Source organism: Thalassophryne amazonica, chromosome 4, assembly GCF_902500255.1.
Source record: "Thalassophryne amazonica chromosome 4, fThaAma1.1, whole genome shotgun sequence".
In the NCBI taxonomy this organism is placed as follows: domain Eukaryota; kingdom Metazoa; phylum Chordata; class Actinopteri; order Batrachoidiformes; family Batrachoididae; genus Thalassophryne; species Thalassophryne amazonica.
Window position 1 is genome coordinate 22,957,930 of NC_047106.1, and position 12,600 is coordinate 22,970,529.

A 12,600-nucleotide genomic window follows, 5' to 3' on the forward strand; every position below is an offset into this window, starting at 1 on the left:
AAATTGGAAAAATCCCTGCCTTTAATATTGAACAAATATTCAAAAATTCATAACTTTAACAAAAATGATCAAATTTCATTCATATTTGAGAGCCTTATGTAGGATGGTATCCTTTGACGGCTGGCAAAGTTTGATCCGGATCTAATCCACATTACAGATATTGTGGCCATTTAAATTTAACAATGCAAACCCCATTTAATGTATATTTTACATTATATCTTAATCAAACGTGCCTCAATCACTCTCATATTTAAAAGTGAGGTGCAGACTTGCACTCACTGTCACCTGACAAATTTTGATCAAGATCTGATCCAAATTGTGGATTTTGTGGACATTTGAATTTAACATTGAAAACCCATTTGGTGTACATTTTCAATGAATGAATGAATGAATTGATTCAACACACACACATATATCATATGTACATTATATCTCAATCAAAAGTGCCTCAATCATATTTTTCTGTTATGGATTTACCAACACCACCAAAATTGAATGGAGGTTCCAATTTTATGCCTGTTTGTCCATCTTCCAGTTATCAGTCAGAAACCAAGTGCCAGAAAGGAATAACAAATTGTGGATAGCAGCGATAACTAATGTTCTGTGAAAAAAAAAAAAAAAAAAAATCAGAAAGTTGGAAAAAAAGACTGACAACACCACAAAAAACTTTGATTCAAGTGCATGAATCAAATAAATACATACTCCTGACATTTGATCACATCTAATTTATCTTATGAAAAGAAAATTCTAACAGGACTTTGATCTTGAGAATTTTTTTCCAAGGTAAAATTTTGTGGAATTGGAAACTAGAGTTGGCGGAGGTTTGTGCTGTACGAGCGTGGTGCTCTAGTTTATTTAAGATTTTATTCGATTTGTGTGAATATAAAAACAGACCGAAGCGAAAATGACTTTTGGGCACTGACAGGAATAACGGGGGGGACAAGAAGAGGAATTCAGTCTCTCTTCAGACAGCATGGGTCATTCAACTTAAATGAATGAAGGTGCAAACAAGATGTGTCATTTTGCGTTTGTTTGTTTGTTTGTTTGTGCTGTCAGGTCGTATCTGGACTTGGACATCAGCCTCAGCGGAGAGCAGGCTGATCACTACATGCAGAAAGCCATCGTTCTGGTCCTGTCCACTGTGGACAGATTCAAGAGGCTCTTTTTTGTTGGAAACCTCTTTGACTCCCTAAAGGTGAGATATGTGGAATTTTACACTAATTATCTGCATCACGGACGTTATATATTCTTTGCCTTCTGTCTTCCTGTCTGTCAGCAAAAAGGATATGAAAGAATTCTGGTGAACTTGGGTAAAGAGGTCAAACTTAGCTCGAAGAAGACTCGAGACCATTTTGGACGGTGGATGTTGCCTTTGATCTTTGAGTTTTTCCTCTTCATTATCTGATTCTTTCTCCTATGATCTTGATCCTGCCTTTTATCTTTGATTTCTGAGCCAATTTTTTTGGCCCTGTGATCAGCATTGATGATTAGAATGCAGTAAAGATCAAAGGTCAGGACCTGACCCTTGTTCCTGATTCCTTTAATCCTCTGATCAGGATTGGTAATTATTTTAGCAATTACTGTCGAATCAAAGGTCAGGGTCCAACTCTTGTTCCTGATTGCTTTGATCCTGCCATCTGGATTGTTATTTATTCTGACAGCTGCTTTAGGATCAAAGACCTCTTTGTACCTTATTCTGTGATCCTGTATACAAGATCTAAGCCAATAGCATTAGGGATGTGTGTTCAGTGATCAGGACCACGGATGAGGGATCAGATCAAAGTTCCACAATCAGGATCAAAGCTGAGTGATGAGGGTCAGAGCTAATCATTTAGGATCCAAAATAATTTATCTCAGGATCAAAGATCACAATCACAGATCAGCAATCACAAACAAAAGTATCCCGTCAAAAGTTAAGGTCAGCAATCACATCAAAGGTGAATGTTCAGCATCCTAAGATTGTGTATCCTCAGGTTTACTTAGTGATCTAGCTCTGTGGACACTAGAGTGTACTAAGGATTACAATTTGGTCTAGCTTTAATTTAAGGGGCCTCTATCATCTGTTTTTCTTAATTTTATTTATATAGTGTCAAATCACAACAAAGTTGCCTCAAGGCACTTCACACAGATAAGGTCTAACCTTACTAACCCCTAGAGCAAGCACACAGGGGACAATGTTAAGGAAAAACTCCCTCTGATGATTTGAGGGCGAAACCTCAAGCAGACCAGACTCAAAAGGGTGACCCTCTGCTTGGGCCATGCTACCGACATGTAAATGGAAGAAGTTCGGATCCACAAGGACTCTTCCTCGAGCTGGCCGCCCGTCTAAATTGAGTGATCAGGAGAGAAGGGCCTTAGTTAGGGAGGTGCCCAAGAAGCTGATGGTCACGCTGTCAGAGCTCCAGCATTCCTCAGTGGAGAGAGGAGAACCTTCCAGAAGGACAACCATCTCTGCAGCAATCCACTGTTCAGGTCTGTATGGTAGAGTGGCCAGACGCATGCCACTCTTCAGTAAAAGGCACATGGCAGCCCACCTTGAGTTTGCCAAAAGGCACCTGAAGGACTCTCAGACCAGGAGAAACAAAATTCTCTGGTCTGATGAGACAAAGATTGAACTCTTTGGTGTGAATGCCAGGGGTCATGTTTGGAGGAAACCAGGCACCATCCCTACAGTGAAGCATTGAAGGGGTAAAACTGCCCGTTTGTTGTTTTTATGGCACAATTATGGCCTGACCACACCTCATGCCCGCGTGGGTACACAGATGGGTGCAGGAACTCATAGACAAAGGCCAAGAAATCAACATCTGTGTCAAATGAAATCTCACAAAGTCATGTGTGACTTTTTAAATTGTGCAGCGGAAAATGTAAAATTCTGTTGGGAAAGTGTAGGAACACGGACCCACAACAGGGGGCGCAAATGAACGGACAATGGAGGAAGTCAAATAACACTTTTACTATTGTGAAATAAGCACAACAAACACAACCGATTACAATAACAGACAATAAAGCCGAATCACAAAGGTGTCATGTGGGCAGGCTCGAAGATAGGAGACGTCTGTCCAAAGCAGAACCGGAACCACACGATTTCCTCCGCCACCGAACCCCGGGAATACTGGAGCCGCCAAGTCCCGAACTCCCAGGTGGCCACTGCCTCCGCTTGTCGGATCCGGTACTGCTGGCGAGGAACAAACAGTCAGATGTGGGTGCGCCTGCACCCAGCAACACGTATGGTGGAAAAACCACCTCCACCTCTCGTCAGGAAAAAACACTGTAGTGCAGGAATGTGAGTACTTATCCAAAATACAGTCTCCTGCTGTTCTTTTCTCTTTCTGTGTAAAGGCAAAAAGTATTTAATGGTCAAAAGATACTCTGTTTGGCTGGATATGTTACCTCCTTGGTAGAGCGATATCTCGGCAAAGAAGTGGAGATGACGTCTTGCAGATATACCGCTGTGGATCAGATGATTGGTAACAGCTGTCGTAGGTGACAGCTGTCACCCCGGCTGCTCCTGTGAGATGGCAGCGCCCTCTAGTGCTGGAGCCCGCACTCCAGGCAGGGTGCCCTCTGGTGGTGGTGGGCCAGCAGTACCTCCTCTTCAGCGGCCCACACAACAGGACCCCCCCCTCAGGCTTGTCCGGGTGGCGGCGGTAGAAATCGGCCAGGAGGGCTGGGTCCAGGATGAAGCTCCTCTTCACCCAGGAGCGTTCTTCGGGGCTGTACCCCTCCCAGTCCACCAAATACTGGAAGCCCCGGCCCATCCTTCGGACATCCAAGAGGCGGCGCACAGTCCAAGCCGGCTCACCATCGATGATCCGGGCAGGAGGTGGTGCCGGACCCGGAGTACAGAGGGGTGAGGTGCGACGTGGCTTAATCCGGGACACATGGAAAACAGGATGGATCCGCAGTGAGGCTTCAGCTTCCGGCCTCACTGCGGCTGGACTGATGACCTTGAGGATCTTAAACGGACCGATATACCATTCCTGCAATTTAGGGCAGTCCACTTGGAGGGGAATGTCCTTAGTAGACAACCACACTTCCTGCCCTGGCCGATACGTAGGGGCCGGGGTCCGCCGACGGTCTGCATGGGCCTTCGTCCTCATCCGGGCCCTCAGCAAAGCAGAACGGGCGGCACGCCACACCCGACGCCACTTCCGCAGGTGGGCCTGGACCGAGGGCACACCGACCTCTCCCTCAACCACCGGAAACAAAGGAGGTTGGTACCCCAGACACACCTCGAAAGGGGAGAGGCCGGTGGCTGACGACACCTGGCTGTTATGGGCATACTCGATCCAGGCCAGATGGGTACTCCAGGCCGCCGGGTGCGCGGCCGTCATGCAACGCAGGGCCTGTTCCACCTCCTGATTGGCCCGTTCTGCTTGCCCGTTGGTCTGGGGATGATACCCGGATGAGAGACTCACCGTGGCCCCCAGTTCCCGGCAGAAGCTCCTCCAGACTTGCGAGGAGAACTGGGGACCGCGATCGGAGACAATGTCTGTGGGAATCCCATGCAGCCGGACGACGTGGTAGACCAGGAGGTCCGCTGTCTCCTGGGCCGTCGGGAGCTTCGGGAGGGCCACGAAGTGGGCCGCCTTGGAGAATCGGTCCACTATCGTGAGGATGGTGCTGTTGCCCTGGGACGGCGGGAGGCCCGTGACAAAATCCAGGCCGATGTGGGACCAGGGGCGATGGGGCACGGGCAGCGGCTGGAGCAGTCCCGAAGCCCTGCGATGATCAGCCTTGCCCCTGGCGCAGGTGGTGCAGGCCTGGATATAATCCCGGACGTCGGCCTCTAGGGACGCCCACCAGAAGCGCTGCCGGACAACTACCACGGTTCTTCGCACCCCTGGATGACAGGAGAGCTTAGAGCCGTGACAGAAGTCCAGGACTGCAGCCCTAGCCTCTGGTGGGACGTAGAGTCTGTTCTTCGGCCCAGTTCCTGGGTCCGGGCTTCGTGCCAGGGCCTCCCGGACGGTTCTCTCTACGTCCCAGGTAAGGGTGGCCACGATAGTGGACTCCGGGATGATGGGTTCCGGTGGATCCGACAACTCCGCTTTGACTTCATCTTCATGTACCCGGGACAAGGCATCCGATCTCTGGTTTTTGGTCCCGGGACGGTAGGTGATCCGGAAGTCAAAATGGCCGAAGAACAGTGACCAGTGGGCTTGCCTGGGGTTCAGCCGCTTGGCGGTCCTGATATACTCCAGGTTCCGGTGGTCAGTGAAAACCGTGAATGGCACGGACGTTCCCTCCAACAGATGTCTCCACTCTTCAAGAGCCTCTTTCACCGCAAGGAGTTCTCGATTGCCGACGTCATAGTTCCGTTCGGCCGGGGTCAACCTGCGGGAAAAATAGGCACACGGGTGAAGGACCTTATCGGTCTTCCCGCTCTGGGAAAGCACAGCTCCTATCCCTGAGTCCGAGGCGTCCACTTCAACCACTAACTGGCGACTAGGATCGGGCTGCACCAGAACGGGTGTAGACGAGAAGCGCCGTTTCAACTCCTTGAACGCGGCATCGCAACGATCCGACCAGGTGAAGGGGACTTTTGGGGAGGTCAGGACTGTCAGGGGGCTAACTACCTGACTGTAGCCCTTAATGAACCTCCTGTAGAAATTAGCAAAGCCGAGGAACTGTTGCAGCTTCCTACGGCTGGTGGGTTGGGGCCAGTCTCTCACCGCCGCGACCTTGGCCGGATCAGGAGCGACGGAGTTGGGGGAGATGATAAACCCCAGGAAGGACAAAGATGTGCGGTGAAACTCACACTTCTCGCCCTTCACAAACAGCCGGTTCTCCAACAACCGCTGCAGGACCTGACGTACATGCCGGACATGAGTCTCAGGATCCGGAGAAAAGATGAGTATATCGTCTAGATATACGAAGACGAATCGGTGCAGGAAATCCCGCAAGACATCATTAACTAATGCTTGGAACGTCGCGGGGGCGTTTGTGAGGCCGAACGGCATGACCAGGTACTCAAAGTGACCTAAGGGGGTGTTAAATGCCGTCTTCCACTCGTCTCCCTTCCGGATTCGAACCAGGTGATACGCATTTCTAAGATCTAGCTTCGTGAATATTTGGGCTCCATGCAGGGGCGTGAACACTGAATCCAACAAGGGCAACGGGTATCGATTACGAACCGTGATTTCGTTCAGTCCCCTATAATCAATGCATGGACAAAGTCCGCCGTCTTTTTTACCCACAAAAAAGAAACCTGCACCCATCGGGGAGGTGGAATTCCAGATCAACCCGGCGGCTAAAGAGTCCCGGATGTAGGTCTCCATTGATTCGCGCTCAGGTCGCGAGAGGTTGTACAGCCTGCTGGACGGGAACTCAACGCCTGGAACCAAATCAATGGCACAATCGTACGGACGGTGGGGGGGAAGGGTGAGCGCCAGATCCTTACTGAACACATCCACAAGGTCATGGTACTCCACCGGCACCGTCCCCAGATTGGGCGGGACTCTGACCTCCTCCTTAGCCAGGGAACCGGGAGGAACCGAGGAACCTAAACATACCCGATGGCAGGTCTCGCTCCACTGAACCACTACCCCGGACGGCCAATCGATCCGGGGATTGTGTTTTAACATCCAGGGGAACCCTAGAATCACGCGGGAGGTGGCAGGAGTCACAAAAAACTCGATCTCCTCCCGGTGATTTCCTGACACCACCAAAGTTACTGGTGGTGTCTTATGTGTGATTAGAGGGAGTAGGGAGCCATCTAGTGCCCGCACCTGCACAGGCGAGGTAAGCGCCACCAGAGGGAGCCCTACCTCCCTGGCCCATCTGCTGTCTAACAGATTCCCTTCAGAGCCCGTGTCCACCAGTGCTGGGGCCTTCAGGGTTAAATCCTCATAAAGGACTGTCACTGGGAGTCGTGTGGCAATATGGGTATGTCCCATGTGAATGTTTTGGCCCACTCCTAACCCAGTGTCTAGGGGCGGGCGTTTGGTGTTTAACCGCTCGGGGCAGTCCCTCACTTGATGCTCTATTGAGCCACAAACAAAGCACGCTCCGCGGGCCAGTCTCCTCTGTCTATCTGGTGCCCTAAATGTGGCCCTGCTCGTGTCCATAGCTTCGTCAGCAGGGGGAGCTGTCACCACATGGAGCGTAGAGGCCGTGGAGCGTGGGGAGGGCGGAACTCGGTCGGAACCGGAAGGGAGAGGGACGGCGCGTGCCCGGCCACGCCCTTCATCTCGTTCCCGACGGCGTTCTTCTAACCGATTGTCTAATCGTATAATGAGATCAATAAGCCCGTCTAAATCCCGCGGTTCGTCCTTGGCCACCAGGTGCTCCTTCAGAACCAACGACAGTCCGTTTACGAAGGTGGCGCGGAGGGCAGTGTTATTCCAGCCGGACCTCGCAGCCGCGATGCGGAAGTCGACTGCATAAGCAGCTGCGCTCCGGCGCCCCTGTCTCATTGACAGCAGCATGGCTGAAGCGGTCTCTCCTCTATTTGGGTGATCGAACACTGTTCTGAACTCCCTCACAAACCCATCATATGTCAGAAGGAGCCGTGAATTTTGCTCCCAGAGCGCTGTAGCCCAAGCGCGTGCCTTGCCGCGAAGCAAATTAATCACATAAGCTATCTTACTAGCATCAGTCGCGTACATGACGGGACGTTGTGCGAAGACGAGCGAACACTGCATAAGAAACTCCGCGCATGTCTCCACACAACCCCCGTACGGCTCTGGAGGGCTTATGTATGCTTCAGGGGAAGGTGGGAGGGGTCGTTGAACGACCTGTGGAACGTCACTGTTGCGCACAGGATCGACAGGAGGGGGAGCCGCAGCAGCGCCCTGAGGGCGTGCTTCCACCTGCGCGGCGAGAGCCTCCACCCTGCGGTTAAGGAGGACGTTCTGCTCGGTCATCAGATCCAACCGAGCCGTGAAAACGGTGAGGATTCGCTGCAACTCACCGATCATTCCTCCTGCGGACGCCTGTGCGCCCTGTTCTTCCATTGGCCGTTCAACAGCCAGTTGACGCCCCTCGGGATCCATGACGTTGGCCGAGATATCCTGTTGGGAAAGTGTAGGAACACGGACCCACAACAGGGGGCGCAAATGAACGGACAATGGAGGAAGTCAACACTTTTACTGTTGTGAAATAAGCACAACAAACACAACCGATTACAATAACAGACAATAAAGCCGAATCACAAAGGTGTCATGTGGGCAGGCTCGAAGATAGGAGACGTATGTCCAAAGCAGAACCGGAACCACACGATTTCCTCCGCCACCGAACCCCGGGAATACTGGAACCGCCAAGTCCAGAACTCCCAGGTGGCCACTGCCTCCGCTTGTCGGATCCGGTACTGCTGGCGAGGAACAGAAACAGTCAGATGTGGGTGCGCCTGCACCCAGCAACACGTATGGTGGAAAAACCACCTCCACCTCTCGTCAGGAAAAAACACTGTAGTGCAGGAATGTGAGTACTTATCCAAAATACAGTCTCCAGCTGTTCTTTTCTCTTTCTGTGTAAAGGCAAAAAGTATTTAATGGTCAAAAGATACTCTGTTTGGCTGGATACGTTACCTCCTTGGTAGAGCGATATCTCGGCAAAGAAGTGGAGATGACGTCTTGCAGATATACCGCTGTGGATCAGATGATTGGTAACAGCTGTCGTAGGTGACAGCTGTCACCCCGGCTGCTCCTGTGAGATGGCAGCGCCCTCTGGTGCCTGGAGCCCGCACTCCAGGCAGGGTGCCCTCTGGTGGTGGTGGGCCAGCAGTACCTCCTCTTCAGCGGCCCACACAACAATTCACCTGGTGGAGAGAAAAAAAAACAAAAACAGCTTGGGACAAATCAGCCCGAATGAATGAGGCATCGTTTATTAGAAATCTGTGTCAATTGTCCGTGTGCCAGTGAAATCTGTAACTTTCACTGGCTGTACTGGAGGCAAATAAAAATGTATTAATGGCAATGAAAATAACCATAACTACTCATTAGTTATTCAACAGCAGGAAATAAACATGTAGGCCATGCCCCTGATATGATGACTCCAATAACTAACAGCAGCTGTGTCTGACCTGAGAACATGTACAATAAGTGTTGAGTCAGTATGAGCTGATTTAGCCCCTAAATCCCACAACCTGCTGGTCTCAAACCCTGACCTGGATGGAATGTGACGACACGAGACACGTGGAGACACGGAGGATCAACTGGAGTCTCTTTACATCTGAGACGGGGGTGTCCCCTATCAGTGTACACTATGTCCCACCCACTGCAGGATATAAAGGGAAACACCAAACCCTTCAAGGTCGTCACCACTTTAAAGCTACACTGTGTAGAATTTCGGGGCGTTTATTACCAGAGATGGAATACAGCTTTCATAACCATCTGTTCATTGGTGTATAAATTATCTGCAACAAGAAGTCAGTGTGTTTTCGTAAGATTAGAAAGAGCTCTTCACAGCTACATGAGAGTGCCCCCTCATGGTCATTTTTGTGAAATGAAGATTCAGACATATTGCTTATCATGAAAGAAGGCAAAGGAGCATGAATCCCCATCACCAATGAAGCAAAAATGTAACCGCGATGGGATAACGCATTCTGCGACCTCACCACTAGTTGACACTACATCCTACACACATTTTTTTCCATTCAGTTCATGTCAGTGCAGATTATCATATTATGATATCTGAAAAAAAATACTTCACTTGGTGATACAAGCATCAGACTTGGCATGAATGTTCTTCATGAATCACTGTTTGAGGAAAAAAGTGCTGGCCACTTGAATATCCAACATGGCGGCCAGGTAAGGTCAATGATGAACTACACAGGGGTCAAAATTTAAAAATGCTCCAATCATGTTGAAAAGTATAACACAGCATTTGTCTGATCTTAAAGACTCCAAAAAGGTGTAGTTTGGACTATGTGTGACTGAATGTTATGAAGTTATGGGGTAAAAACAGCAAGAATAGTGACAAAGGTCAGTTTCAGTTTGTACAGGAGTCAAAAGTTAAAGTTGCTCCAATTTTGGAAAACAAAATGGTGTAAATTATTGGTTGAACTAACAGGATTAATAAATGAAATAGTTTTGACTATGTTGAACGTTTGGTTTGCAAAGTAAAGATCAAACAATGTCACCGTACGTTGGATTCTACGACTTGTGACATATGTTACCCTGTAACATGACAACTAAGCATGACACATGGTGCAAACTATTCCTTTTTAAAACCCTACTAACTCAACCAATAACTTGCATCACGTTTTACCAAAACTGGAACAACTTAATGGAGCATTTTTAAATTTTGACCCCAGTGTAATTTTTCAATGACCCCTACTTGGCCGCCATATTGGATTTACAAGTGGCCAGCACTTTTTTTTCCAAACACTGATTTATGAAGAACATTCATGCCAAATCCGATGCTTGTATCACCAAGTGAACAATTCTGGCCAAAAGTCACACTTATCTGCTTCACTGTATCAAAGCATGAGTCAGTGTACAAAACTACAAACTCTGTTTCTTCTTCTGGTTTTAGTTTCTGTTTCTGTTGTACCTCATCACATTCTTGGGAGACCTGTGCAATGGCCTTACTCTGCTCATCATCGGTAGGCCACGCCCACGTCACCTCTGGAAACAGTAACACGTTGTGTGTTTCCTTGTCTGTTTGAATAAACACTCTTTTTTCTCTTCTCCAGGTGTGATTGCTGTCTTTTCGCTGCCTCTTTTCTACAGACAACGCCAAGTAATCAAGTTCTCAGCACTGTTTATTCCTCTGTTTATTTCACACCTCTACATGCCTGTGTCTGCTTTTCTGTGACGTCACAGGAGCAGGTGGACGGCTTCTTTGCAAAAATCCAGGCCCACGTGGACAACTTCAAGGACTTGTGAGTATGGCGCCATCTGTTGACAGACTGGTACTTTTGTTGCTGAGAAGGTTTGAACAATGAAACTGCAGATTTACGCTCACGTCAGTGCACACAGTGAAGCAAAACATCCATCCTGCAGGATAAGTGTCATATTATTCCTGATTTACAGATTGATTTGTTATCTGATCCACTCATTTATTACTTCATTATTTTATGGATAGGTTTTAACTACAGCTCTGATTGGAACAGGATTAATTCCTCTTTTCATGCTTCCTCTCTTCCATTTACACGATGGTCCCGGCTCACAGTCAGTCAGGTTGTTCAGTCTGGATGTAACCAGCAATGTTCTTGTGAGGACCACAATGGAAATAGGTTTTAGGCTTTATTGTGCTATTCATATACCATATTATTTTTTTATGTACATGTATTTTATTGCCAAATAAATCTAAATTTTAAAAAAATCAAAAGGATGTTTTAGCGCCCACAAATCACCGACAACCCCCCCTCCTCCACCTCAAAAAATGTCAGAGGACACATATCAACCCCACCAGTAGAACAACACAAGGTCAATGAAAGGTATCTGAGGGCTGATGTATGGGTTATGCATTGATAGAGTATAACGGTGACTTAAAGACATATGCGGAGTGGTGGGCGGCACAGTGGGTTAGTGGTTTGCACTGGTGCCTCACAGCAAGAAGGTGGAAAGAGCTGGGTGTCATCTGCATAGCAATGAAATTATTGGTTGCAAATATCCAATAAATCATTTTTGGAGTATAAGGACATTATTTTTTGATGCTTTGCTGATGTCATCATAACATCACTTATATCACAATGATTAGCTGATTGATATGAGCCTTGGATCACCTCTCTAGCCCTAATGGTTGTGGAGATATGCTGTAAAATGTGTTTTTCGTACTGTATTTTAGACAACCCCTGGCACATAGGGCAATTAATGACTATGACTAACCTGGTACTTTTAAAGCACCACAGAAAAGTATAAAAATCACCTTGCAGCATCTTAAAGGTAAATTTGCTACATATAAAAACCCTGGCTTCCTATTGCCCATCTGGCAGATGGATGCTAACCCTGGAGCTAATCATAAGGTATCTGGCTGTTATGAAGTTCCAAGAATCCAAACTCATATTTTCATAGGCCACTCCAGAGTAAGGTTTGATAGGGTTATAGGAATTTGGAATTGTGTTTTTGGCCTCTCTTTTTCACAACCACCACTGAAGCCGCCATTGCAACATTTCCTCAGAGGTTTTTGTGACCAGCATCCAGCTCTCGTCTGAGGTGCTTTGTTACTTTTGGCAATTGCATCAGTTTGCAAGGACGTTCTAACTTCACAGGTTACCAGATATCCCGAGGAAATGTTCTTTGTGAGACCCCGTGCAATGTAATGGATGAGCAGAGCATCAGAGGCCAGATGAGTGGATGAACTACTGAAAATTAGAGTACAATTTATTTTTTTGAGCATGTGTTCCATGCAGTTTGCAAAGCTGGAAATTTCCAAGAATTGGATGTGGCCCATATCTGAATTTGGCTGCTTTACAATACTTCTGGAAGTGTGCAGAGCTATTGCACTGATCTGGAAGTATTAAAAAATTTCAGACTTTTTATTTTTTGTAACTCAACCCCAAAACCATTTAAGAGAAAGTCATTTGCAGGGTTTCTCAACAGCTGAAGCATTACCTTAGAGTCGTTTCAGATACAGAAGTATGCGGTTTCAGGAGTGCAAAATCTGAGTTTCTCTACCTTCCCATACTGTGCAGAACAGAAAACTATACAG

General features: G+C 47.9%; 1 protein-coding gene across 3 annotated transcripts in view; it reads left to right on the forward strand.

The window, feature by feature from the left end:
* Window positions 1-12,600, forward strand: part of rtn2a (reticulon 2a) — a 76,414-nt gene that overhangs the window by 62,297 nt on the left and 1,517 nt on the right. For all 3 annotated transcript variants that reach the window (XM_034169241.1, XM_034169240.1, XM_034169242.1), the window contains 4 exons: window positions 1,057-1,195; window positions 10,480-10,549; window positions 10,640-10,686; window positions 10,770-10,828. In XM_034169241.1, coding sequence (XP_034025132.1) covers window positions 1,057-1,195; window positions 10,480-10,549; window positions 10,640-10,686; window positions 10,770-10,828 — 315 coding nt within the window. The remainder of the gene's footprint in view (window positions 1-1,056; window positions 1,196-10,479; window positions 10,550-10,639; window positions 10,687-10,769; window positions 10,829-12,600) is intronic.